General features: G+C 36.2%; 2 protein-coding genes across 2 annotated transcripts in view; one reads left to right on the top strand and one right to left on the bottom strand.

Moving 5' to 3' along the window:
• LOC144630687 (complement C3-like) overlaps positions 1-27,273 on the top strand; it is a 170,152-nt gene that overhangs the window by 74,035 nt on the left and 68,844 nt on the right. The window lies entirely within an intron of this gene.
• Positions 7,676-27,273, bottom strand: part of LOC144630699 (complement C3-like) — a 49,492-nt gene continuing 29,894 nt past the window's right edge. The window contains exons 21-37 of the mRNA XM_078489081.1: positions 19,713-19,791; positions 19,233-19,461; positions 18,503-18,742; positions 17,931-17,982; positions 17,676-17,756; positions 17,057-17,178; positions 16,342-16,410; positions 15,755-15,978; positions 15,054-15,144; positions 14,632-14,709; positions 13,573-13,678; positions 12,843-12,938; positions 12,399-12,593; positions 10,921-11,091; positions 9,924-10,037; positions 8,763-8,883; positions 7,676-8,510 (exon numbers count right to left, since the gene is read on the bottom strand). Coding sequence (XP_078345207.1) covers positions 7,904-8,510; positions 8,763-8,883; positions 9,924-10,037; positions 10,921-11,091; positions 12,399-12,593; positions 12,843-12,938; positions 13,573-13,678; positions 14,632-14,709; positions 15,054-15,144; positions 15,755-15,978; positions 16,342-16,410; positions 17,057-17,178; positions 17,676-17,756; positions 17,931-17,982; positions 18,503-18,742; positions 19,233-19,461; positions 19,713-19,791 — 2,675 coding nt within the window. The 3' untranslated portion in view covers positions 7,676-7,903. The remainder of the gene's footprint in view (positions 8,511-8,762; positions 8,884-9,923; positions 10,038-10,920; positions 11,092-12,398; positions 12,594-12,842; positions 12,939-13,572; positions 13,679-14,631; positions 14,710-15,053; positions 15,145-15,754; positions 15,979-16,341; positions 16,411-17,056; positions 17,179-17,675; positions 17,757-17,930; positions 17,983-18,502; positions 18,743-19,232; positions 19,462-19,712; positions 19,792-27,273) is intronic.

The following is a 27,273-nucleotide window of genomic DNA, read 5'->3' on the forward strand; positions in this document are numbered from 1 at the left end:
CAAAGTCTCGAAATAGTATCGCAAGTAAAATTCTTTAAAGTAAAATTCCCTTAAACTTTAACACTTTGTACTTTGTTATTTAGAAAGGGTTTCATAAAGGAATTATTTTTCAGTCAAAAAAATTTCAATTCAAAATTCTATAGGGAGGTGCAGCATATCAGCTATGAGAACCCTCTAAGCAAATTATCTCTGCCATGTGGTTTTTGGACTCATCAGTTTACAAGCAGAACGTCGGTTTCAAAAGTTGTTTCTGTGAAATCTACATGCTGCTCCTCAAAGTTGGAGTTCATAAGCATGAAATGAATTTACTTTCCAGAAGATGTACGTTTCATTAGGGGTTTTCCACAAGGTTTACTGTAAGTTTTTAAATACGAGGACTCCTCTAGAAAACATTTAAAAAAAATATTACCACATGTTATTTCGTTTCTAATCTAAATAGGCTATTTTGCCTCTCTTTCAAAACGAGTCTACGTGCGAAACCATTCATATGAAATAAGTTTCACCTACAGGTCCATTTTCATGTAAATCAAACTCATTTTCATTTGAATGGTTTCGCACAAGACTCTTTTTTAAAAAGAGGCATTGCTTAATTCGGAAATGGCCTATTTAGCAGATATTATTCCTTAACAACCTATCTTCTCTCCACTCCTGAAGAGGCCGGCGCGCTTATTTCTTCACCCCCCCCCCCCCCCCTTCCTTCTCCAACCCTAAGTAAAAATACGAATTCTTGGAAGTGTTTTGCATGGTGCAATCACCAAATTATTGATGTAACAAATGATTCAAAAGACAATAACCACATCCAAAGTACGCAACAGTCAAAATAATGTATTATCGAAAACCCTCATGGAACCAATAAGGCCTTTGCTTAAGCTTTTTTGGACCTTAAGATATACCATTTGCATGCCAGATTGGTTTAGGCACAGTAAGTAAGGCGACGTTTTTCATTAGGGGCGGACCATTATTTTCTTGGAGGGGGAGGGGGTTTGAAAAATTTACATCTGCAAACATTTTTTTTAGTTTATGCACCTCTGCAAACATTTTTTTGCGAAACGTGATCTATGTTTTGTTATACATATCTTGTTTGCGAACAATTTATTTTGTCTTCTAGGCCCTGCAAACAATTTTTTCAATTCTTTTCATCCTCTCCCCCCTCAAAAAAATAATGGTCCGTCCATAATTTCACGTGCAACCATAACCAAGACTTTGTCGGCTAAAAATGTTTGGCGTTCTGTACTAAACAACCCGTTCCTTCTCACGGTTAAACTGAATGTCAGCAGTACGACAAAAATAATAATCTTAAAGCGGGCAAAATCATTACTCATGGCACAAAAAAATTACTTTAGAGTACAGTAAATTATCTGCTTTCTAGCAATAGAAAATAGTTTCGCGATCCTGTTATAGTTTCGCAGCAGTTTAGTAGACTCCACAATATCTATTACATTGATATAGGATATATTCAACGTACATTATAGAGTCTGTCGGATTAGCTCAATCGGTAAGGTGCCAGACTGCGTTTGTCAAGTTTTTTTTTTGTTTTTGTTTTTTTACCCCGTTGCAATAAAATGGTTTGTTTATTATATCAAACCGATTTAGCTTTCGAATGCTCCTTCATGTACGATGCTGGCTTTACAGATAGACACGAAAGTCATCGATCGATTATGGCTCTCAATGTCCACTTTTTTGGCGGTCGATTACTTTCTACACGTAATTTTCAGCCACATTTTGTTTCCTTGCTTCTTGTTTTTCTTTTCAAACCTCTTTAAATTTTACAGGCCGCCTTTATACAACCTTCTTGCTTCACTATTTCTACCATCAAACTATGGCGGCCATGTTGCGCGACTCCGTACGCCGTACGGACGCGCCCGCGAACCATGCCGCTATCCATGTTGACCATGAAAACTCATTTCGATAGTGTTCCTTCTTTCATGCGTATGGGGCTCTGCTCTGCGGCCCTTCGGGCCGCTGTAGAGCTCCGCTATTATGCAAATTAGATAACTGATGACGTCATAAGTTTTAATAGTAATTGGTGTAAAAACACAAAATCAGTAGTACCCTAAGAAATACACTACATGTTGCATATTTTGGTCTTGCTATGGCAACACTCTCGGTTCCAGATCTTATTCATGCGGATATGGCAATCCCGGGTTTTCATCCATTCCAAACCTCATCTCCCATCTTCAGGGTCATTTGGGTATCTAGGCACTTTAATTCAGGATAAGCTGATTATGGAGACTCTAATATTACTACTATCCCGTTTAAATCGAGTTCCACCATATTATAATGAAAGCTGAAAGATTTCCTCGACGTTTATAGTTTACAATTAGACTAGTCGCCCTCGTTTTCTATGGGCAAATAGTCAACTAGGCGCAGCCGAGTTGACTATTCGCTCACGGGAAACGAGGGCGAGTAGTCTAAATGTTTTAGTATAATCTATAAAAAATTGCAGTAAAAAAACTTCGATTTTTAACCTTTAGCAGCCTCGGAAGCTTTACAAATGATTTTATCATTATGGAGCTTCACTCGAATAATCAAAATGAGCATTGTCATGATTAGCACAACAATAATAATAAAATGTCTAGTCATAACATGTTACCTGAGCACTGTTGGATACTGGCGAATTAATCCGAGGTTCGATTGAATGTTTCCACCCGACGTTTTTAAAGGAGCAACGTCACGGAAAACGCATCTTGAAAAAAATTGGCAAGTTTTTTTCAGGTTTGTGGTTCTCAGTCCGGCTTAATCTTTGTCGGTCGAAACTCGGTTATTGTTTTTCTACGTTAGACAACTAGTATTTCAGCAGCCTCGGAAGCCTTACAAATGATTTCATCATTATGGGGCTTCACTCGAATAATCAAAATGAGCATTGTCATGATTAGCACAAAAATAATAATAAAATGTCTAGTCATAACATGTTACCTCTAGCTATTGTTTGAACTTTTAATTTACTTAAACACAGCACAACGAGTATGCACAATGATGTCACAAGAGGAATACACTCATACTTAAGTAAAAGGAAACGAATTCAGAAAATACCTCAGGACCAGAAAATACCTGTGTATGGCACATGTTTAAACTAAAGTCACGTTTCTCATTCCTGATTCAATAAACTATAATACAACTTGACGACACTTCTTATTTTCACAGAGAAAAGCTCACTTTGGCGAAAGATTTGTATGGAACACCAGCTATGTTAGGAAATAAAACGGTTGGTCAATCTATTCACAAGTGCAGGGGCATAGGTAGGCGTTTTGCATAGGGGGGTTCCTGATGTGGTTTTGCTGGCCCGATTAACCACTGAGTTCCAGAGACGCTCTTTGCTTAGGGGGTCCGGGGCATCCTCAGAAATGGCATTTCCTTGTTTCTGAGCACAAATTTCCAATAATCTCAGTGCCAAACATGGCTAAGAGGGGACTGCAAATCTCGCTTACTAAAGGGTTCTTAATAAAATTAAAAATGGATTAGTAAATAGTTGTTGGGTACGTGATCAAATTAAATACTATAAACTTGTGATTGTCATTCACTCAGCTAGGATATCACCAAGCAAACAAAGGCTCTGATGCCACTGAATCCCACATTGCAGGACCATACACAGGAAGCTCTTATGATCCGTCCAATTTACAAATTATAATATTGTAACCTTCGATCTAGCGAAGGGGGCGAGGGGGCTCCCTCCTCCCTTCTTTCCTCTTGAAGTTATAGCTATGGTTAGCCCAAAAGGGGGTTCCGGAACCCCTGTAACCATCTACTGGCTACGCCCCTGGAGTGTAATAGATTTTGCATTTCAAACAAAACTCGTGAGAAATAAAAAAAAGTAGACATTCTGGATCGAAGCGTGAGCATTTGTGGGAAGCTACACAGAGTCCCCACGTATCTTTTTTCATTTGATAACGCAGCTTAATTTTTTCTCAGCGCGCGAGCGGGCAAGACGAACCAAATCCTGCAATCTGATTGGTTCCGGGAGCGGGCGGAATTTTCCGATTTTGACCGCGGTCAACGGAACGGGCGGGATGCAGTTTTGCGCGACGAGCTTACCACGCGAGATTATTTTGTAGCGGTGAAAGTTTTGCTCTCTAAAATCGGAAAAGAAGCTTACCAACCGCTGTTAATGTAAAAGGACTTCATACTAGTGGAATTAAAGGTCCTGAAGATCTTCAAAAGGCGAGTATTTATTTCCTTTATCGGCAAAATTGAGTGTTAGTTTACTGTTCGTAGTTTGTCGTTGTTTGTGCATTTCGCAACCGAACTACGCATTTCATTCAGTTTCACTTTCGCACTGTTTATCAGAATAAAATTCTAATTTGAATCAACGCAGAGATTAGTTTTGTATAAGACATTGTGTAGGCTTACTCCCGGCGAGCAGTTTCATTCAAGATTTTCAAAACATTTATCGGGAATTTTTTATCGGAAAGCCGAAATCGATTTAAAAGCGTTTAGTTTTGTGCTACATTTGTGCTATTTTTATTAGATTCGTTTGCTTTTCTTACTCTCTGCAGTGTAAATTAAATATGTTGAACCTTTTTTTATTAGTACTGTTCATTTTTTAGCGAAGCTATTTTATTCGGAATTAAATAGCAAACAGCATTCTTCACTCTTGCTAACCCGTCGATCGACTAAACATTGAAAGTGCGTATGCAATGAGCGCGTATACAAACAAAGATTTTTCTACACAATCTTTCTAGGTTTCTTTACCAAACAAATTAAAGTAGGAAAAAAATAAAAACGTTATTTGCCGGCCAAGGTCGGTCCGTATAGGAAAAAACTGAACCCTCGGTCTTGAGCTCGGGCCTCGGCCTTCGGCCTCGGGTACAGTTTTTTCCCTATTCGGACCTCCCGGCCGGAAAATAACATATATATATTTTCTCCATTCATCACCATCCGTCCACACTTTGCTTTTTTAAAATCGTTCCGCTTTCCACACGAAAACGCAAATGCGACTCCAAAATTCTTACATAGTTTGAGCCAGCGAAGCATTTGGCCACTCGCCATTTTTTAACGTCAACGTTTTATTAAAGTTACGTTTTCGGTGATCATTTTCATCGGAAATTTGTGGACGGAAGGTCAAACAAAAAAAGCTGCTTTTTCGGACGAAAACAAATACAGCTGAACAGCGCTAAACTGCAAAAGGATGCAAACTACATAAAAGTTGCTTGAAGGAAGAAACATCCTCATGAGACTCGTTAATTGTAAGTGTACCCATAAGAAACTCGCACAGAAAATAAGGGAATGTGCAATAGTTATCAGGAGGGGGCTGTAAAACAAGAGGGTGGGGGTAGAGTGCAAAGCAAAGAGAGAGAGGCAATGTCTAAATTTTCGATGGGAAGAAGAGGTATATCTAATTTTCAATGAAATCAAAAGTTTACATTTCTAGTTGTGTGAAATGTATGGAAAATAAAACAGAGGGCATTGTAGGTGATTATGTCATTTATAAATTAGTTTAATTTTCATCAGTCCTGTCCATTTTATGCCTTCTTGTCAAGATGATTTGTACAAAAGCTCCTGAAGCGCTATCTCAGCTGCTCCACAGAAGCAGCTGAACTTTACCAAGTCTCTCAAGCAAGCTTTGTCAGTTAGCGAAGTGAAATATTTATGGAAAGTGCTTCGAAATTAACTTTGTCTCAATTTGGTGGACATTCCACTTGGTGGACACCATACAGCGACTGGGGCATATAGGTGCAATGTGTGCCGGATTTTGATTATAGTGGTCACTCAGTCTTCGTACTCGCTAAGCCAACTGCTTCCTTGGAGGATTCCAGCAAGCAAATCACCGACGTACCACAAAAGAGGTAACGGACTCCCTTCTCAAAGGTTTCCACATGTACGTATATTTTATGTATTTGTTTTGAGAAGTGGAGAAGGCTAGGGTAATGAACCAGACCCTGGCTTTGACCTCTCTTTCGATAATATAAATTATTTTTTTAGTAGAATCCTGAAGCGTCGAGACTGCGAGAAAAAGAAAGAAAATATATTTTAATTGCATACTTGAAAGACGAAGAAAGGCGTCCAAAATGACAGTGGGATTATACCGTATGTTCTCAATTAAACGCCCCCGGCGTTTATTTCAAACTTGGCTTGGTGGACCCGGCGTTTAATCGGGGCCCGGCGTTTATTAAAGGACTGTAATTTTCTGTCAATTTTTCAGATTAATTTACTGTTACCGATCTCCGAGACCGAGGGGCAGTTTGTCAAGGCGGAGCGATTTTTCTCCTCGTTTTGCCCCGAAAAAATGTCCCTGGGTCTCCAAAGTTGATAATTAACCAAAAGTATATTATTGCGGATTGGACACGTTTATGTTGCAATCAAGATTTGTGACAAACAGAACATAAACGGTTAATGAACAATAAAGGAGCATGCAAGTAAAGGTTATGGGTACAAAGTTTTAAGTTCAAAAACGGCAATGTCGCCAACCTCTCCCTCGTTATAAAAGAACCTCGTCCAACTTATAAGCAAACGCTGGCGGGATATTCGAGATTTCAACGACTGTGAGTGTGAGCACTAACATAAGAAAGGAAATGCGTCAGTCGTGAATACAGGAATGCGAACTTTGCCTGGTTTAATTTTGTTGTACAGCGTCCATCCTAGTTATGTAACGCTAAGACTTTTCCTTTGAACGTTTATTAAAATTTTCAAAGCAGCATACCATACTAGTATGTCATAGCGCTGCCATTCAAGGAGTATATTTACTTGTTAGCTTGATCTCAAATAAACGCCGGGACCTCGAACAAACGCCCCCGGCGTTTATTTAAAAATTAGCAATTTTGACCCGGTGTTTATACGAGGCCGGCGTTTAATCGGGGTCCGGCGTTTAATCGAGAAAATACGGGTAACTCAGATTTCAGCAGAAATCTGAGAAGCGGACCTACAATATGGAGATAATAAGAAGGCATTCTCAGCCGCAAAAATGATTCTAGTAGAGATGTCCATCTGTGAAGAGTGTTGATTAGCAAAGAAAGTGAAGTCTTAACATGACATTATAATCCAGCTCGATCAATAAATAGTACGAGGGTCAAAACGATACTTAAAAAAGCGATTTTCGATTAAGTGTCTTTATAAAAGCCAAACCCAAAGATACCACACTGGTAAATAACAGTAGACACAGACATTGCAATGAACGAATCAAAACTGGAATCAAATACATGTAGCAAGTGCGAAACGCGGGTAAACGTTGGCGTGCATGGTACGATTGGCCAGTTAGTTTTACGGGAGATAGTGGCGGGAGTTGTTAAACCAAACACTAAGGGTAGTAATGAAAATCTGACGCAAAAGCGAATTACTTTCGACATTAAAGTGAAAAACAGTGAAAAACGCTTTAGCCCTTCCGGGCTGCCACAAGATGGTTGACGTTGAGAGTATAACAGTCGTCTCTAGGAGCGTACTTGAGTGAGCTTCGTTACGCTCCGAATTCTTACCGCCTTACCCCCCCCCCCCCCTTTTTCTTTTAATGAGAATTAGTCATGGCTCCACGATTCCAGTATGTATAGTAACTGTTTTATTCATTACCCACCAAACATCTTCGCAAACAGCAAATCTAAAAATATCAATATCAATGCAAATATGTTACTCTCCAATAAGAGATGACATGGCTAACAGTTTACTTTCTATAACCTCTCTACATTGTGGCAGCAAGCTAACCATCATACGTCGCCTTGAAAAGATTTGGTTTTGTGTTTAGATACGCATAAAAATATAACATGCAGCTACCAGTTTATCTATAATAATGATCGCCTCTTACAGCATTTTCTGCAGGTACGACTTTCACTTGTTTTTCTACCTTCCTTTACCTTCCTGTTAGCAATAATATACTACTGTGCTTTATCAACCACCTTTTTAATCGCGTTATTTCTAGCTTATGGCGTTTATCTAATAGTCTTATTGTTTATACTCAGAAGCAATGGCTTCCGTGTATCTAGTTTTTATCCATCGTTTTCTTAATCCAGTCAATAAATGGATACACCCTGGTGTAGTATCCAGGTTCATCTTTTTGCCCACACCCCTTTCCCCAGCTAACAATACCAGTGGCGACCCATGCCCATCGGTTGTCATCTCCTCTTTGCGCTTCACGTACAAAAGCTCCCCCGCCATCCCCAGTGCAGGTGCCCCTTCTTCTTTGCCCATCGCCCGCACAAAATGTGACTGTTGAGTTGATGGAAAATGGCATCGATCTATTTGAGCAGAAATCGTCATTTTGAACTTTCAGAGAAGAGTAATGAAGGACTTTTGACAAGTCCCTACGGTGAAAAGGCTCCCCGAGTTTCAGAGCTCTTGTTATCCCCCATCCTGTTGCTATGCCATGCGTTTGAGGAATTGCCAAATCGCCTTCGTTTTTCTCCTGTAAACACACGGTTCGAACAAAGTTTGTAAGTTTTACAGGTTGGTCAAGCTTCACGAGAGCTATGTCATTCAGATATAGGCTACTGTTGTAGTTTTTGTGAACAAATATCGCCTTAAGTGACATTTTCTGTTGTGACTTCTCCTTCCTTGCCAGGTTGTGGATGCCTGCTTTGACAAAATATCTGCAAAAAAGAGAAGATTTAAGTAGTATTAGCAAGTAACTAAAAACTATCCTTAAAATTAAAAATGTATCGAAGGATGTTATGTTAAGAGCTTTATGACTGATAAACGGACAAACGAGAATAAGTGTTAAATGGATTTGAAAGTGGTCAATTGAATGGCTGGAAAGTAGAAGACATGGATCAATTGATGGCCCTGGATTGCCATGAATGAAAACATAAAAGACATGGTAAACGACCTGGCGCAATACTTACAATGACCGGTTTGATGAAGAAATAGATCCCCGATAAAAGCAGTTCGCTACTGTCAGAACCCACTGACGCGAAATAAGAGTACCACCACAATGAAATAATTCATTTGCTTCACCACCTTCAACTGAAAAGAAAATCAGATTGATAATTTTAAAAGTGCTTTTCTGAAGAGATAATTAACCGATGTGACAAAACATTTCGTAGACATTGACAAAAAAAGGCCACGAAATTGCAAACTGCATCCCAGACTTTATGATCAAATGAGAGCAACACCAATTTGGGACCCTATGCGGATATATATAAGCTCCCCGCCGCTTATAAACCCACCCACTACCCAGCCGGAGCTTATTAAACTGATTTTACGATTTTAAATTTAGAACATGCACTTGAAAATAGGACTTGGGTGAGCTCGAACTTTGCAGTTTCCTAAATAGTTTTTTCCCTACAAAATCAGCCATGATGGACGCAAAGGGAGGTGAAAAAAAAGGAATATAGGGGGTTATTTTGTGAAGCTTGATCGCTTTTTTCTGAATATCGCACTGCGTGGTTTGCGTCCCAGCATGGCTAATTTTGTGACCGGATCGTGCACGGAGTCTATTTACCTGGAATCCCGAACCCCTCTAGAATATGCCTGTCCCGATTTTGTTCGGCAACTTTTGAGCTGCAACTTTCGGTGTTTGGAGGAACTTTTTGCGATTCTAGAACCTCGAGCAAGTTTATCCTTTGTGAACAATTTTTGAGCAAAATATAGGTTTAGAGCGCATACCAGGCACGAAAAAGTCAACGATTTCATACAAAACTTCAATTTATGCGAATTTCTTATCACCTTTTAAACACATAACCTGTCACTTGACAACGCACTTTTCAGTTTCGTTAGACTTAAGAGTATTCTTAAATTTCGCTCATATTTGCGAGTAACTCTTTAAAGTCGGCTACGTCTCAATTATTATGTTAGCAATTATTGTGAAGAACGAAAATTAAAGCTTTCAGTTTCAATGTTTTGCAACTTTTAAAATTTAGGTAGGTAATTCAGGATTTTTGACAATTTTTTAGCAACTTTTTGGCATTGCAGTGTGCAACTTTCCAGCATTTTTCAAGCACAATCGGGACAGGCCTTCTTTAGAACACCAATATGTACATGGATATACACGACAGTTTACTGACCTGATGAGCGGTATATTGCGATCTGCCATGGCCACCATCCCCTGTTTGACATTATTTTTCTACCACCGAGGAGAGACCTGGTGTCTGCTGAACTTTCTCCACAGGAGGAATAATCTATACGACAATGCATTAAGATCGAGTCATGATATATGAAGTAAAACACTTTCAAAAAAGTGTTGGGATGCGTCTTTTAAGATGCATCAACCAACTGGTTGCAGCGCAGGTTAAGCCAGCGTCACACTAGACGATTTAAATTCTACAGCAAAAATCGCGAGCAAATTTCATTGCGGCCTGTTATAGATAGTATAGATACCCTTGTCGATATTTTCTGGCAATACGCACGTCGCGTATGGTACACATGTACACCATTTTTAAGTGAAGTAATGAAATTGATTGATTGATTGATTGATTGATTGATTGATTGATTGATTGATTGAAAAAAATGGCGACGAAGAAAATCTTAATTGTTAAATAAATTGGCGATTCTTGATCACTGATGATTTCAATCACCAAAGCAAGTACACTAAGCGATTACCACGGATTAAAGAAAAGGCACAAAGACGTATCTGTATCTGCTTTCTACAACATATAGGGTGAAATCGTTTCGAAGTGTCTTTAACGTGTGTATTATTTTAATGTCTAATGGGCTTATACATTTGGTATAGCGTAGCACTTGTGGATGGGAAGTTATCAATGTATGGTTGCTACTCCGCAAATACAGCCGCCTGTCATCTTAGTCTCGATCGCTTTTGGCGGCTGTATTCGCAAGCTATTAATGGTCAAATAACTGCAATCTGTTTAAATTTTACAATATTTTTGTCCAGACAATTTGTTAGATTTAACATGTCAAAGCTTACCGATGTGAAATGCATGCGTTCTTTTTTTAAAATATTGATATGTTGACTGCGATCTAGGATACGTATGGCACATCCATTTAGTTCGACCAATCCAGCATTACAGATGAAAGAACAAGATCATGGTATGAGCTAACACATACCTTTTAGGCATGAGGGAGCCTTGGACCACCTTCTATTTTCACCGCATTGTCTTATACTGGACCCTTTGAGCGTGTAGCCTTTGTCACATATGTACCTCAACTTATCCTTGAATTTAAAACTTGAGCCGATAAACTTGGCGTGTGGAATGTGTTTAGGTCTTCGGCAAGCCCCTGTGTGGATGGAGAGAAGAGGACACGTCAGCACAGAGTTAACATGGAATAACTAGCAACTATAAGCAAAGTCATCCCATATAGAGCCTATGGCGATATCGTGACTGAAGCAAAAGCATGCATAAATTTCTTGAGTGGCTTGTGTTATATGTTTTAGGTGATTTTCTAGACTTCAAAGTTAGGCCTTGTGCCTTACTCTTGTTAAAAGAACTACGTATTTATTCGATTAAGCGCCCAGCCTCGAATAAGCGCCCACCCTGTAGGTAGGAAAAGTTAATAAGCGCCCAGCCTCGAATAAACGCCCACCCCCACCCCCGAAGGAGAGAGAGGAGAGGAGTAAGCGTACTACTTGCAAAAAATGGTGACGCCCACCTCGAATATGCGCCCACTCTCAAGGTCCAAAAATTTAATAAGCGCTTAAAGAATAAATACGGTATAACAATAAGACCTCTCTCTTGGATGCTATGGTATCGCGGATTACCATTCCAGTGTTCTTGTGACGGTTAAGTGTCTTGTCCCCTCCGAGAACTAACACAACATAAACGCACTTTGAGAATAGATTGCCTTAATAATTCAAGAACCGATCGACAAGACGGCAGTGATAATAAGATATTCTTTATATGCGAGTAAAGTCAACTCTCACTAAGACGGACACCGTCGGGACCGGCTCCAACTGTCCGTCTTAGAGAGGTGTCCGGCTTATAGGGAGTCGAGGTAACGTGACACCAGTAATTCTGAGATAATAAAGCTGAACCTATGCACAATGAATACATGTCTGTTCTGAGTCTGTTTAAAGTCGTTTACTTTAGCAAAACCTACAAACTAGAACAAAACTGATATCGGAAAGTTGACTCGTTTGTTCATTACAATCTTAAGTGTTTTCTTACGTGTAATACCGTATATGTAAGTAGAAAACTTTGATATCTTTGGTGCCCATGCCCGATTTAAGAGAGGCAATCTGTTATGGCGGTTCGTTTTTGGAGAGAAAGTTTGGTATCCTCGGGGCGCTGACTAACTTTGCTTAAGAAGTTTTGAACTACTATTCACTAAAAGAAAACACTTCTCAAGTGTCTGTTGACAGTTTCAACATGTTCGTTGTCCGTCTTATAGGGAGTTTAATTACAGTAAAATTACTGAAAAACGGCAGGTGAGGTGTCCGTTAAGAGAGAGTTGACTGTATACATCAATTGCCAAGTCAGTTAACATAGACGTTAAAACGCATGGCAAGGCAAGGAACCAGCTGGATTTAATTTCCTGCACACATTCTATCCAAAAACCTCATTAATGTCAGCTAAATAATCTCTTACCCATACATTTGGGTTCCTTCTCTTCACTCCACCTTCCTTCTTTACAAGTCCGCATATCTTTCCCAGACAAAACATAGCCTGCACGACAGCGATATCTTGCCTTAGAAAGTCGAATGTTTATAGCGATATGGGTATATCGTGGTGGATTTTTCAGGAGATTTCTGAGAAGCTGGACACATCCAATCCTTTTGGGCACTAAAACAAAATGAAATCAAAAAAGTTTTTATTAAGGCAATATGCATAGTAGTGACACCAGTTGGAGGTCTCGCCCACAGCCGAGGGATGCAATTTAGTTCTGAATATAAAAGCGTGCTTGACGTACTGCGTTCCATGTTGCAAGGACAAGCAAAATCGTGTTTCGGAAAACAGAAACACTGTTAGCATTGTTAGTGTAAGTACGGCACACAAGTAAACGATAATCGCTTTTGTTTAAACCAACTTTACCTTTTGTGCAATTGCACGAACTGGAACCAGCATCACATACTCCTAACTTTAACGGGGTGAACTTGTCGGGTCCATAAAATACACTGCAGGATTGATCTGAGTGATGAATATAAATTAAAAAAAATAACATCAATGCTAATAAAATTTACTGGATCGATGAGCATGTCATGTTGATGTTGTCTATTGTTTGATAATTTTATAGGTGATGTTAATCCTCGTTTATGTTTATATCGACTTAATTTTGAAAAGAGGATTTAAATCTATATTGCTGAAACTTTCAGTAGCTAGGTCAACCATGTGTTCATTAGTTATGGCGTTGCCTTGACAACGTCATAATAACAAGCATTTCTGGCCAAAAATCGTCATTGTTGACATTTTTCTTTATTTAAACAAAATTGTACGATTTTAATTTTAATTTTACATTCCATAAGCATCCTGGCTTGACTTTGCATTAATTGTTGTTGTTTTCTGACTTTCTCAGAAAATGCTGAAGTCCAAGATGGGGGATCCATCTTGTAGAGTAAGCTAAAGCGTTCTAGTCAATGGAAAATAATTTCGCTGCGCGTCAATAGAACGAAAACCTTGGGGGTCATCCCCGCCCCCGTGCCCCACGATGTTCGTCAGAACACGGTTGCCATGGCAACTGCAAAGACGGTGGACAAACAGTCGTCACAGTTCAATGTCCCGAGGAATAAATGAACTAAGTAAAACATCTCATTTTAACTCTGACCTGGTTCGTAATAGTCGTAAACATTCACTGGTACAGCCTGTACTGTACCCTCGTAATGCTTTCGGTCAAACCGAACATCTACACAGAGCTCACGGTCACTAGGAATCTGCAAAAATTAAATTATAAGTACAGTATATTGATGCTTTCACTGTTTTAAACTGCCAAGTGGATTTTTTTTACTAACTTAAGATTATGTTCCTTGTCATAAAATCAAAGCTTATTGGGCTTGTATGGTTAATCAAAACCCAAATGCCCTGTTTGTGGATGTTATTGTACATGTTACCACTAAACATTGATATTCTACTAATTATGAAATGGAGAAACTGACGTACTGGTGATAAAACTCGAGAGAAAATTGAAATGAAGTTATATTAAAGGGAGTGTGTCACGGCTGAGTTTAGTCTATTCTTATTAAGTTTTTAGCAAATACTCGCTGGGCAAAAGAATGTAAGCGAAGAAATTATGGCAAAACCACAGTTTCATAACAAACAAATATGGAGTCCCGGTATTATAGCATTAAAACTGCTCAGCCCAATAGTTTCTCAAAATCCCATATCGCAATCTAGTTCTGTTTTAATCTTTTTCAATTTTTGACCAAGTTTAACTTATTTTGTATCTGCTGTGTTATTGAAGTGTTCCTTTACATTTTTTTAGGATTTCAGTTATGTATTTTACTGAATTCGGTGCCCATTTCCATTTCCTTTCTTTTATCCCCATCGCACTTTCGTAGTTTCTCCTTATAACTCGCTACCCTTAACATTCTGCTTTGAAAATAAAGTCAATGTATTTAGCACTTCTTTGCTAATTCAGGACACTGTATAAATGTTGTAAATAGAACAGAACCTTGTTAACAATCCCAACTGGTATGGCTATTTACAAAATGTACAGAAGTTGAATTTGGGGCTACTAAACACAAATCCATCTAGAGGCAGGAAAGAGGATTTGAACCCGGGCCCCTCGGATTACAAGTCCAGCGCCTTAATCACTAGGCCACGCTCGCTCCTAACAAGATTTAATAATAAAAAAGAAAGCATGTTTGGCGAGAGTCTTTTGTCCTACCTCTCTGAAATAGATCACTAGTGACCTATCTGACACCTCCAACTTATCCAATTCGGGTACGGTGTTGTTCTGCTTTAACTGTCACCAGAGAAGAAAAATTCAAAATAGAACTTGAACATCAGATACAAGTTGTCACAGCTAAAACTGCGCCACAAAGGAAAAAAACAGCCCCCCCCCCCCAAAAAAAAAAAAAAAAAAAAAAAAACAGCAAAAAAATAAAAACGGCAATTAACAGTAATAACAATGACTTACGCATTAAGTTTTTACCTCTAAAAAAATGGGGGATTTATTTGAAACTCCACCTTGGAGACCCGGCGTTTATTTGGTAACAGGAAAAATGCGACTATGAGCGGAAACAACAAAAAGATCAACAAAGCAGCAAATGAATAAATAAATTACTTTCCTATACTATACCAGCAAACCTTTTGCAGTGATTTCCTTTCGGGAATAAATCCATTTAAAATTCCAATATCCATTATGCACATTCCTCCTGCCTTTTCCTGTCTCTTTTTCCTAAAAAAAAATCAATAAAAAACCACCAAAGGTTCTGAAAAAGCACTATGTCGTGTTATATTAAAATATGTTGTGACAAAACTGTTTGTGAGGAGTTTAAGCTTAGTTTTAAAGGTAAAGACAGTTTGTTTTTGTTGCATTACCGGTTGACTGATTATTGAATTATTGAAGGATCAACCGACCAACCGACCGATTGAGTGATTGCTTGCTTGATTGATTGATTGATCGTTCGATCAATCAATAGTTTAGACCAAAAATCTTCGAAATCCCCTTGACTTAGCTCCTTTAAACTCATAAACTATAAGGTATAGTCTATAAGGTAAGACGATGTATCGTGAAGTTCTCCACTAAAGGGATTGTGTCAATACTGCATACTTTTAGCTTAGAAATAAAATTACCTTCCAACCGATTATTCTATGCAATGTCATTTCGCTAACGAATTGACAAGAAATTAGTTTTGAAAAGCAGTTATTAAGCCGCTGTTTAGCTGCAGCTATTATCATCCTCAAAAAATAAAAAGTTTACTGCCATCGGGATTTATTAAATACCTTGTTTTATTGTACAAATTAAAATAGATATGGAAAGATGAACTTAAACCCCTCTTCTTTACCTGGTGCAGACTTTTAAGTTAATGCTCTTGACCATATCTTTGTCTTTATGCTTGTCATTGTTCTTGCACCTCTTCTTATTCTTATTTTTTCCTTTGCATCCTTTTACTATTTTCCTGCCCTTATTCTTCCTTGTACCAAAAAGATCCTGAGAGTTCAGTTCTTTGATTTCCTTCACCGTTGTTATCAGATCAAACTTACAGTTTTTAATGAAGCGAAGTTCCACCTAGGAAATAAATGTCACCATGATAGTTTTTATAACATAATTGACTTGACTGTAACCACGTGATTCTGAGAAAGCAAACAACTCAAAAGATGGAGATTTTAAATTGTTTCGTTTTTTGTACACTGGTCAATTATTTTACAGGTCACGTATGCTTGCAGTGTTATCGTAAAGATAACGATAGAAAACTAGAATATGAGGTGTTTGAATAAACAATTGTTTACAGTTATCTCCTACCCTAACATGATTGATGCACAGACATTGCAATGTTAAGACGAGCCGGTTTCTGAACATTGTCTTTCTTTTTAATGTTTGTCTCCCTACGGTTTTGAACTAATGGGTACTTGTTAAAAAAGTTTACCTTACCTCTAACAAGCCAACTCCGGTTCCTTTAGTTTGAACAACAAGTTTTCCTCCAAACGCTTTCATAGGAACCTGTAGTAAAACATGTAAATAATATTTATATCTCTTTCACTCGGTCTAAAAAACTGCTTACCCTTACTTTATCCCTTACATTATATTTCATTGTGTTGATAACGTGCATTACTGTTCACATTGACAGAAGTGATATTTTAAATCAAACAGAGGAATTTTCTTCGAATATTTGTGTCTTTAGGCTAAATCTTGTTATCAGTTTACATGTATATAATAGTTGTTCTCTTCTCCACAGCAGCTTTTTTTGTATTTTGTTGATATGTTCTTTTTATGTGTTACTGTCAAATAACACTCATTTTTTTGTACTGACTTTAATATAAATATTTAATATTAGTAGTTTCTTACATCATACAATAAACACTATTACTTACATGCACATTCAAAAGACTTCACGCATAATACAAGTACGGGAGACTCTTCACCTGGCCCTTTAGTAGCACTCGTGGAATAATTTTAGTTTGATTGCGCACAAATAAATTATCTTTTTTTCAGATGTGCCTATTGACATTACGGCATTGACGGTTGGTCTATTTCCTCAAGGCAGTTTTTTTTTTTTCAGATGTAATCCAGCCGAGATATTCTAGTATTTGTGCTATGTTTTTCACCTCCTTAACAAAACATGACTGTATTCTCTGTCAATCCTTACTTTAATTTCTTTTCGTAACAGTCTGTTTTCTGGGGTAATGTGGTAATCTTCGTCAACACCTTCTATCTCTGTCACAACTTTTACTCTGAGATCCACAGTAAGATTTCTAAAAGAGGGATTACCTGTGGAATACATCCAATATATATTCTAGATGAGACTCACTCGTACCCTGTTCAAGTCCATCGAAGCAAGACAACTTAAGCTCGAACATGCAGAACATGAATAAGGACGTTTTACCCAGGGGCCTTATCCTCTAAAAACTAAAACAATGATACAAACGCATGTTTGTTTTATATTTTTAATAGTATTTACACTTTTAGCAGACCTAAATGCGATAAACAACCACTAATGTAATAAATTCCTAACTGTAATAACATTAGCCCTTAAATGTAATAAACTCCCGAGTGTGATGACATGTGGATTGAAATGTAACAACGTTATACTAACGTCATCAATGACGTAAATAACACGGTTTTTTTTACCAACTCACTGGTTATTTCAATAACCACGTGATCTGTTACGCCATCTGTCACAATTACAACGGAGTAAAAATCATGACAAAATTAGTAATTTGTGGTAGTCTCTTGTGGAACTCTGGTTAATTGAAAAATTCGCTCACCTGACAAATAGAGAACAACTTCAGTCGAACCAGGAGTGGCCGTTGTTGGAACTTTCAGCTCAATGATATCCAGCTGCCGTACTAAGACAAACAACCACTAAATTATCACATCATTATAACTTAACAATTCCCATATGTTTTGGGCGGTTGTTGTAGACGTCGATAAGATCTTGGAGTGCTATGAAGTTATTCGTTAAAACATCTTTTAATGAAAGTTACTAACAGTAATGTACATTTAATTTTTTCCAATATTACCCTTTGGATCCAATGTGAAGGATTGTAAAGGTCTGCTCTTCGCTCCTTCTGGCTAAAATTGTGATAAACATTAAAAAAAAAAAAACAGTATAAAACGAAAACGTAAACGAGATTAAAATGATTTGGAATGGATTCAGCAAGTTACTCAGTCTTATTTTGGAATAAGCCAAATCACACCAGCCTCTCTAATTCCAAGAAAGCGTTCTCAAAATCGTCCCTAAACCCAGCCTTAAGGATAGTAACTTTAGAATATTTTCTATTCTAGGATAACACGCCCAGTAGACTTTGTTACATTCTCCATTGGTGACATAAAAATCGCAGACAAAAGCAGTTTTAATGGTGTCTAGGGGAGCTTGCACTACATTTCCTTTAAGGTAGCTATTTTTAAAGCTATTTTTAAATTTCGTGTCTTTTGACTGCTAACTGAAAGGGGTAGACAAAATAAAAAAATAAATATACGTCCGGCAGAGGGTTTTGCTGGACGTAAATTTTAAGCAAGCGCACAAGCAATTAATTCAGAGTTGTACACTTTTAAAACAGGTGAAAAATATCCATTGAAGACTCAAACTTACAACAACAAGAAGTTTTCTTCTCACAGTGTCTCCAGCGGCATTCACGTACGTGTCTCTCAACATTTTGATTTGAAAGACAGCCGAGACTTCAACTTGAACTTTACCAGCTCTTTTGGCAAAAATTGGGACTGTTACAGATCTGGCATCGTTGGGTGGAATAATAACCATTCCGATCAGAGAAAGTTTGTCGGCGGTGGCAAAGGAACAAAAGTCTGCGGAACCCTTAAGGTATATTTTTACCTGATGAAGAGAGAACGAAAAAAAAGCTTTTACGCCAATGTATGAATTAGGAACGCCTTATCATTTAGAATACCTTACTGCCTGACTATTTTTAAACTCTTAGTTTCATTAGTTGGGCTTGATTTTCTATTAACTTCCGTAATTTTCTGACTTTCAAACACAATGGTGAAATTTAAACGTCACAGCCAACAAAAAATATGTCATCTTAATTGTAGAGAAAGCTGGGGGCTTTCTTATTCAGTGCAAAACTGATTCGCTATGCAGAACTAACCGACTGCAAACATTGACGATTCGATGCACCATTAAATGCTTAATATGTTTAGCACGTGGGAATTGACAAAAAAACTTTTCAATTGTTCTGAAAACCTGGTAATCATCTCCTACTTTGAATATTTAACCTTTTAGTTTCCAAAGGCGAACAACATCTTGGGCTGCGTTCCTGGCAATATATTACTTAAGTTGTAATTTTTGAACCATTTTTTAGCCTTACCCGGGTTTCTTCTTCGCCGTTATTGAAAGCTGTTGCCAGAAGAGAGATCTGTTCTCCCATTTTGACTAAAGATGGCATTTTCAGAGAAACAAAGTACTCTTTCTTTGACACAATCCTAAGTGGCGTGGCTAGGCCCAGTCCTGTTTTGTTGTTGATGGCCACGGCCTGCGTGACCCACGTGGTTATGGTGTCTGGTATTGTGGCGAACAAAGTAGCAAATCCACTTGGGCTGTTGAAGTTTCATAATTTCAGTAACTTATAAGATAAGCTTATTGATAATTGTTGGTCAAGGTAATTGTGAAATTCACCTCCGTCAACACTTAATTTGGAGTTTTAGTCAGAATGTATTTATTATGCAAACTATGATGAATAACAAGGATATCAAGGATATCTGTCACTAAAATAAATCTTCTGGTGCCCAGTCGTGACATTAACTATTTTATTCTTGTTCATTACCAAGATAATTAACATTAATCTTACCCCACAACTTTTTCGTCGTAGATCCATGTTTCCGGGTAATATGATCTGGGAATCGCAGAATCTTCTAGGAAGGTCGTGTCTAAAAATTTGTACAGAAGATAATCTTTTAATTTGTAAAATTTCCTCAAAATCCGGTGTCAGACGAATTTTAGTGGTGAAAACGAGTAGTATAGGAGTTGGGGGTACGAGATCATAAAAATTTTTATCACCTCTTACATCCCCAACTCCTATACTACTGCACAGCACTGGATCCAAAAATGGAAATCAAAAATGGAAATCAAAAATGGAAATCAAAACTGAACCAAAACTGAACCAAAACTGAACCAAATCTCAAATCCAAACCTATATTCAAAAATGGAAACCAAATCTCAGAGCCAAACCTTAAAACCAAATCTCGGATCCAAATCTCAAATCCAAACCTATATTCAAAAAATAGAATCAAAAATAGAATCAAAAAATAGAATCAAAAAATAGAATCAAACATGGAATCAAAAATAGAATCAAAAATGGATTCAAATATTGGAATCAAATATTGGATCCAAAACTGAAATTCAAACCCTAGAAAAAAAAGCCTGTAAAACCAAGCCTGAAAAACCATCCCTAACTCAACCCTTGGTTCAAAATAAAAAAAAACTTCTTATACTCTTTTTTAAAAATCTTGCATCTTAGTGCGTTTAAAAATCTCTTATACAAGAAATCATAATGAAAATTATTGCTTTATATTATAATGCCCGTATGCATAACTGGTTATACCATCGTCAAGTATATATCTTTTGTCATCAAAACAGCTGAGTGATACTTTATTGATTTCATAGCTTCCGAGTTGATGATTTTGACTCCTGATGGTTTTCATTTTATGATGCATTTGCTTGTTGTTGAATAGTGTCTGTTTATAGTTTTTATGTGTGATGGTCTTTTTAATCACACATTTTTTTATTCCTTTAGCTGTTTTTCCTTCTCGTTTGTCGTCCTTCATATAGCTATACATTTTAGATCGTAGGCCGACAAATTCACAAATAGGTACACTAGCAGTTTCGTCCTTGAATTTACCTATAACCTTTTTATTTGTTTTATCAAAGAATGGTGATTTTTCAGGGTAGTCACTGTTATCGAATTTCTCTTTATCATTAAAAAAGTCTTTATATACATCTTCAGCCTGAATTTCATAAGTTAAACTGTCTGTATCTGTAAATAGTAGCTTAGCTCTTTTTCCATACTTCTTTTTAATGTAGTTGTAATGAAAATTATACATTAGTGTTTTGCTTAGATCTAGGATATACATACCAACATATGCGGGTCTATTTAGAGTAAGTGTTTCTTTGATCTTATGCACAGCTACAAGGTCTTCATTGAATATTTTACTACTAACATAAGTTGGTTTTGAGGTCATCTTCAATAGTTTCTTTTCATTGGTCGCCAATCTAACGTCGACACGCTTTCTTAGGTTTTTCATCGTTTTACCAAATACGCTGTTGTTCATTAGTTTAAAAAAGTCTTTTTCAAATGCGTTTTTAGCATTTTTACGTTTGTCAGTATTAAAATCAATGTATTGTTTTAACCATGGGGATTGATTGAATTCCAACACTCTGTAAACTTTTGTTAGCTTTAATCCAAGATCTAAATACAATTGAAGGTTTCTATAATGTAGTACATACTTTTCTCTGTTGTTTAAAGTTGGAATCAACTTATGAACTAATCCTGTTGATATATTGTATTTAGTTGCTATGTTTTTACAATAATTTGATAACATGTCATTGGTTACTTTAACTTTTTCTGGCCCCAGTGGGTATGAATTATGAAGGTTATGTAGTTCATTAGGATACTCTAGATCAACTTCTAAAATTAAACCCTTATTAGAATCTTCTTTGTACTTAGCTAAGTTTGTTTCATCTATCTGTTTTTGTGTTAACCATCTAAATCCACCTGTTGGTAAATATTGACTCATAGCCCAACCATAGAGATTATTAGCATCAAGATACATGATATACTTTGAGGCTGAATTTTCATCATATTCTTTCATATATTTATTATTCGCTTTACCATATCTATTAGCAATATATGATATACCTCCTCTCATACCCTTTTCAATGAATTGGTACATATCAATGTCTGTCATAAGCTCTAGTTTGATATCTGTCATTTTAAGCATTGAATCCCAAGACAAGCCGGGACTGCTAAAATAATGGCATGGATCTAGCTTATAATACTTAAGACAGGTCTTGCGGAAGCTTTCAAATACATCAGCAAGTAAAAGTACATCGCTTTTAAGATATAAATCGTGATATTCACCCATATTTTTGATCTTAAACGTTTTCCACACATTTTGAGCATGCTTATAGTCATCATTTGATATATGCTCATCATTTAATATACTGTAAAAGTCTTCTTTTTTGGGTAGTTTTTCATTAAATTTGTCAAAGCTATCCATATAATCATACGGATATATTCCTTTTCTTGACATCAGATTGAGTTGCTTACTCTCAAATATTTCAGAAGTATATTTTAGTGATTCCTTAGGTAGATTACTAACCAGCTTCTCAAGACTAGAACTCATGAATTGGAAGCTATCGATGAATGTTAAATGAGTACCAAGCATAAAGGCCATGTATTTTTCCATATTGTTGGGTATAGCATTGATATTCATCTCTTTGATCTCTCCTTTTTTATTTTTATATGTATGGTTCTTAACAATAGCTCCGATCTCTTGCATTATAAAATGACTGTCATATCCTTTCAAGTTATGGAATATAACAGGTATCTTTATCTTATCAGGCTCTATTCTCAGTTTAAGATTACATTCTTGATGAGCTGATCCTCGATATTTACCAGTGATATGGCAATGGTCTCTTACTCGTATATCATCATTAGTATATGCTTAATCACAGATATGACAAACTTTTGCTTGTTGAAATTCCTCTTCATCATCTTTTGTCATTCTTAATGGTTTGTTAAAACATTTTTTTATCACTTTTTTACAATAATTAACCTCTTCCAACATAGCTTCCATGAATTTGTAAACAGCCTTTTCACCTCGGTATATCTGAACAGGCTTTGAATATTTATCATTATAGCAACAAACAACCTTATAACCATATCCACAATCTTTGTGTTTTTGATATATAGAGGTATATGATTTTTCATCACTAGGCATACAATTAGAGATATTTTCTGTTATTGCTTCAAAATCAGCATATATGGTGAATGGAACTTGCTGTTGCTTATGAAAGTTGTTGAATTTCAGTATATTATTATCCTTATCAGGCATCTTTACTGCTTGAGTCCCATTGACTTGAATGCAATTATCTTTATGATCGTTTAATACTCTCTCAGAACTAAAGCACTGGAGACAATGCATACAGAAGTACTTCTTTTCTTTGTGTTTTGTTTGGTTATACATGAATTTATTGAAATCTTTTATTAGAATATAATGCTTGTTTTCATTTTCAGTTATCAATAATAAATTCATCTGATTGTCATACTTTTCTTTTGATATAAAAATGGGATATGGTTTCTTGTCTTCGTAACCGAAAACATTCATATTGATTTCATTCTGTTTCTCGATTTTGTTGAACTGCTTTATATTCACAGGAAAATTAATTCCATCATAATTTAACTTTTCAACATATGCTTTATCCGATTTTTTGATCCTTTGAGGGTATTTATCTTGGGGATTAAGATGTCTGATATGACACCAAAGGAAGCATTTATTATCCTCATTTTTTATGTTAATCAATCCTTTTGCGCTGTTTCTAAGTTCTTGAGGAAGCCGAATATATGATGAGCCTTTTATTGGTTCATATTTTACAATATTAATATAATGACCATCAACAGATTGTAATACCCAACCTGAGCCTTCTGATATCCATTGTGCAACAAAATTTAATATTTGTTGTTTAGATGATTGTAGTGATTCTGCAATCTCCAGATTATTGATGATTGTTTGTGGTTTGCAATTAAAATAAGCTGTTTTATATATTACACCATCGCCAGTCATCTTTGAAAATGTCACCTTAAGAGTTTCAGCAAATTTGAGTCCTTTCATTGCTGATAGCTCTTTTATGATGTGATTTTCTACAGCTTTTCTTGTGTTTTGAAGCTGTAATAACGGGTCTTTATTATTTTTTATACCAATTTCGAAAGACTTTGTGTAACCTTTCAGAGCTTTATCAACTTGCTCTATCTTAGTCCTTGGTAACGGAATTGGTTTTTGTTTTATAGTCCTAGGCAATGGCACAGGCTTGTAATCGTCTCTAAATTCAGGAGGTGGTAATATTATATTGTCTTCGTAATCCTGAATCATTTGTTTAACGTTTCGTCGTGGGGTTGCTTTTGGAGGTCGTGGTTTGTATATCTTAGGCTGATTTGCTTTTAGTAATAAAATGAGTTTTATAAGGTCGGCCTTAGATAGCCTGTTGAGATTTAATTCATCCATATTAATATTGGTTGAGATAAAATTTTTATTTTCCATTTTTAAATTTATAGTATTAATATTTCTTTAAGTGATTTATAGTAAAAATTATTTTTGAGATTTTTGGTGTGTTTAAAGATAACCAGAAATAATATATTTTTGGTCACCTAAGGCAACAGAAAACAGCAATTTATATATACTGTGCCATACAATATATAATTATATAATTTTTCTTTATATGTTATTCATCAGGTATAATATTAAACCGATCATCTTCTTGAATGCCTTTAATGACAGCATTTTTAATGTGTTTTTTAGTTCTAATGTGACTCCATTTTCCTGCAAGGCAAGTGTGATATTCACAAATATCACAATACCAAGGCTTATTAAGCATGTATTTCGTTTTTGATCTAGTAATAGCTTCTAATCGGTCTTTTTCGGTTGTATAAATTTTGTTCCTTCCCATTAATATAATACTATATATTATTTCTTTATACCAGTTATAGTGCGTTTAAGTGATAGATATAAACAGATAATTATTTTCTTTATTAATATATATAGAATGAGTGATATAACATTAAATATCAAACACCTACTAGAAGCTGATCAAAGCTCGAATGATATAGCCTTCATTAATAAAATGTATTGTATTCAGAGCATCCTTAAAACAAATATTTGTATTATTAAAATGCTATCTTCAGACCTGAATAGCAGATCTGAAATATCAAATGAAGACAAAAATCATGTACGTTTAGAGTGTATACCTGAAGACCAGAAACGACGACGTGGAAGACCTCGTAAGGATCAACATTAAATACATATTTATTCAGTTTACGGTTTTAGCCATAAGTTATAAATGATTAATGACTAAAAAGATGGTTCCACAATGTTTACATTTGAAGGCATTCTCAAAAATTATTAGGGGTTTTTCGATGGCGTGATTTTTCGGCTTACGCGTCAGCAGGTTTTTTTGATCAATGGCGTGATTTTTCGACTTACGCGTCAGCAGGTTTTTTCGATGGCGTGATTTTTCGGCTTACGCGTCAGCAGGTTTTTTTGATCAATGGCGTGATTTTTCGGCTTACGCGTCAGCAGGTATTTTAATCTGGTGTGATTTATATTGACCAATCATATTTCAACAAGTAAAAAGTTATGTGTGTTATATATATAATGGTTTGTAATTCTGAAATCCACGATGAATTAAAAATTTTAAAAGAACCTATATGCCCTTTATGCGATCAACTATTGATAGAAGGTAACAAGGATGCTGAGCCATGCTGTAGTAAGCAGGATATATCAAATCAAAACGGTATAAATGTTTGTATTAATTGCGGTTTGGTTCATGGTTCTATTTATTACAATGAGTATTTCGATTTTTACGAGAACATACACAAGATATGGCGTAAAAGCATCTATCATCGTAAATACCATGTTGAGAATGTTTTAAACGATTTATGTATTAAAAATGGAGTTCAATTGTCTCATAAACAGCGCGTTAAGATTTACAAAGTGTTTCATGAGATCGATACTATTCTTCCATCTATAAATAAAAGAAGAAAGAGGATGATCTCAACGAAATATATTATAAGACAGCTGTTTAAAATGCTCGGTATCCCATACAATTTCATGTGTGTTACTAAATCAAAAAAAACGCGAGCTTTTAATGATAGATATTGGGCTGAAATTTTAGCATTAAAATCGGCCCAGATCGCACGGATTATTTGGTAAATTTATCATCATACTTGAGCAGATACCGATCGATTATTGGACCGGTATCGCATATGTAATCGTCAATGCTTTTCATTGTATTTAGGATGCTAGACGGATTATAATCGCCACTTCTCATAGCGCCTTTAAAGGGACTATGTCACGGATTTTAACTGATTTTTGAACAGCCAAAATTCTATTTGTGTCGCAGGAAACCTAAAAATAATAGCCCATTTTTATTAAAAATTGCTATATTAGAGCGCTGAAACAGTTAACAAGCATCTTTGGCTGCGGATGGCTCGGATGGAAACGGATTGCGATTTGAAAAAGTTAGGCAAACGTTTTCAAATTGTTTCTGCGCGTCTCGGAAATATCGATATTTATAGCCGTAACTTGATTTCTATCCACAAATTAAGGTTATATATTCCTTTAGATGTTCATAGATAAAGTTTATTAAGGTTTTAGTTGCCTACCACTAATTTCAGAACAGTTTAGGTCAAAAATCTGCGAAATCCCCGTGACATAGTCCCTTTAATAGAGTTCAAAAGGTGTTGATAGCTTTGGTAAGCATATATGGAGTTATGAATTTTTAACTCGAGATTTTTGTGAATCATCCAACCCTGAATCAATAATGAAATTGTTGATATTGTGATCAAAGCAATGCCACCAGTCGCTATAGAGGAGGCGAATCCGCTTGATGCAAATATGATAGACAATGAATTCCCTAATAATTTCCATTTTTTGAAACGTTTAACAGCCTGCTTGTAAGCCCAACATTTTCGATGATATGTTTGATAATAAGCTTTCAATTCTACAATTTGGTCTTCAGTAAGTTCGCTTGATATATGGTTCCATTCAAATATATTTTTGTGTTGTTTCGGCATATATATTATATACTTAGACTATGTTTTATTTCTATTTTTCATTCTGTTATACAATTTCCTTATATTTTGGATCAATCGTTCAATAGTTTTCAGTATCTCATGTATTAAATCTGGAGTTTTCATATAATAGTGAGTTAGATAAATTTATTCAAAGAAAATTCCTTCAGCTTTGTCTATAAACATGACTTTGTGATACTCTCGACTATTCACTGACATTGGTGTGTTACTAAAAGCGATTTTTTGTACAAAGTAATCAGAACTGATTTTAATGTTGGATGTATTGATATTAAATCCAGAAAATGTTTGATCAATACTCATAACATTATTGCAAACAGCGATTCTAAATTGATCCTGTATCTTTGTATACCAGAGATTCATATATTTACCTATATAACCATCTCTAATTTGCTCTGTATATGAATCTAGATCATAATCGAGGAATAGCTTATTATGCTCCACTTTAACCCACGGAAAACTAAAGCTATCACCATCGATAAATTCAATTTTAATCCTTTTATTATCACTGGGTTTATAGTCATATTTAAATGCCATATATATAGTC

This window comes from Oculina patagonica, chromosome 1, assembly GCF_052425735.1.
Source record: "Oculina patagonica isolate OP01 chromosome 1, crgOcupat, whole genome shotgun sequence".
NCBI classification, from domain to species: domain Eukaryota; kingdom Metazoa; phylum Cnidaria; class Anthozoa; order Scleractinia; family Oculinidae; genus Oculina; species Oculina patagonica.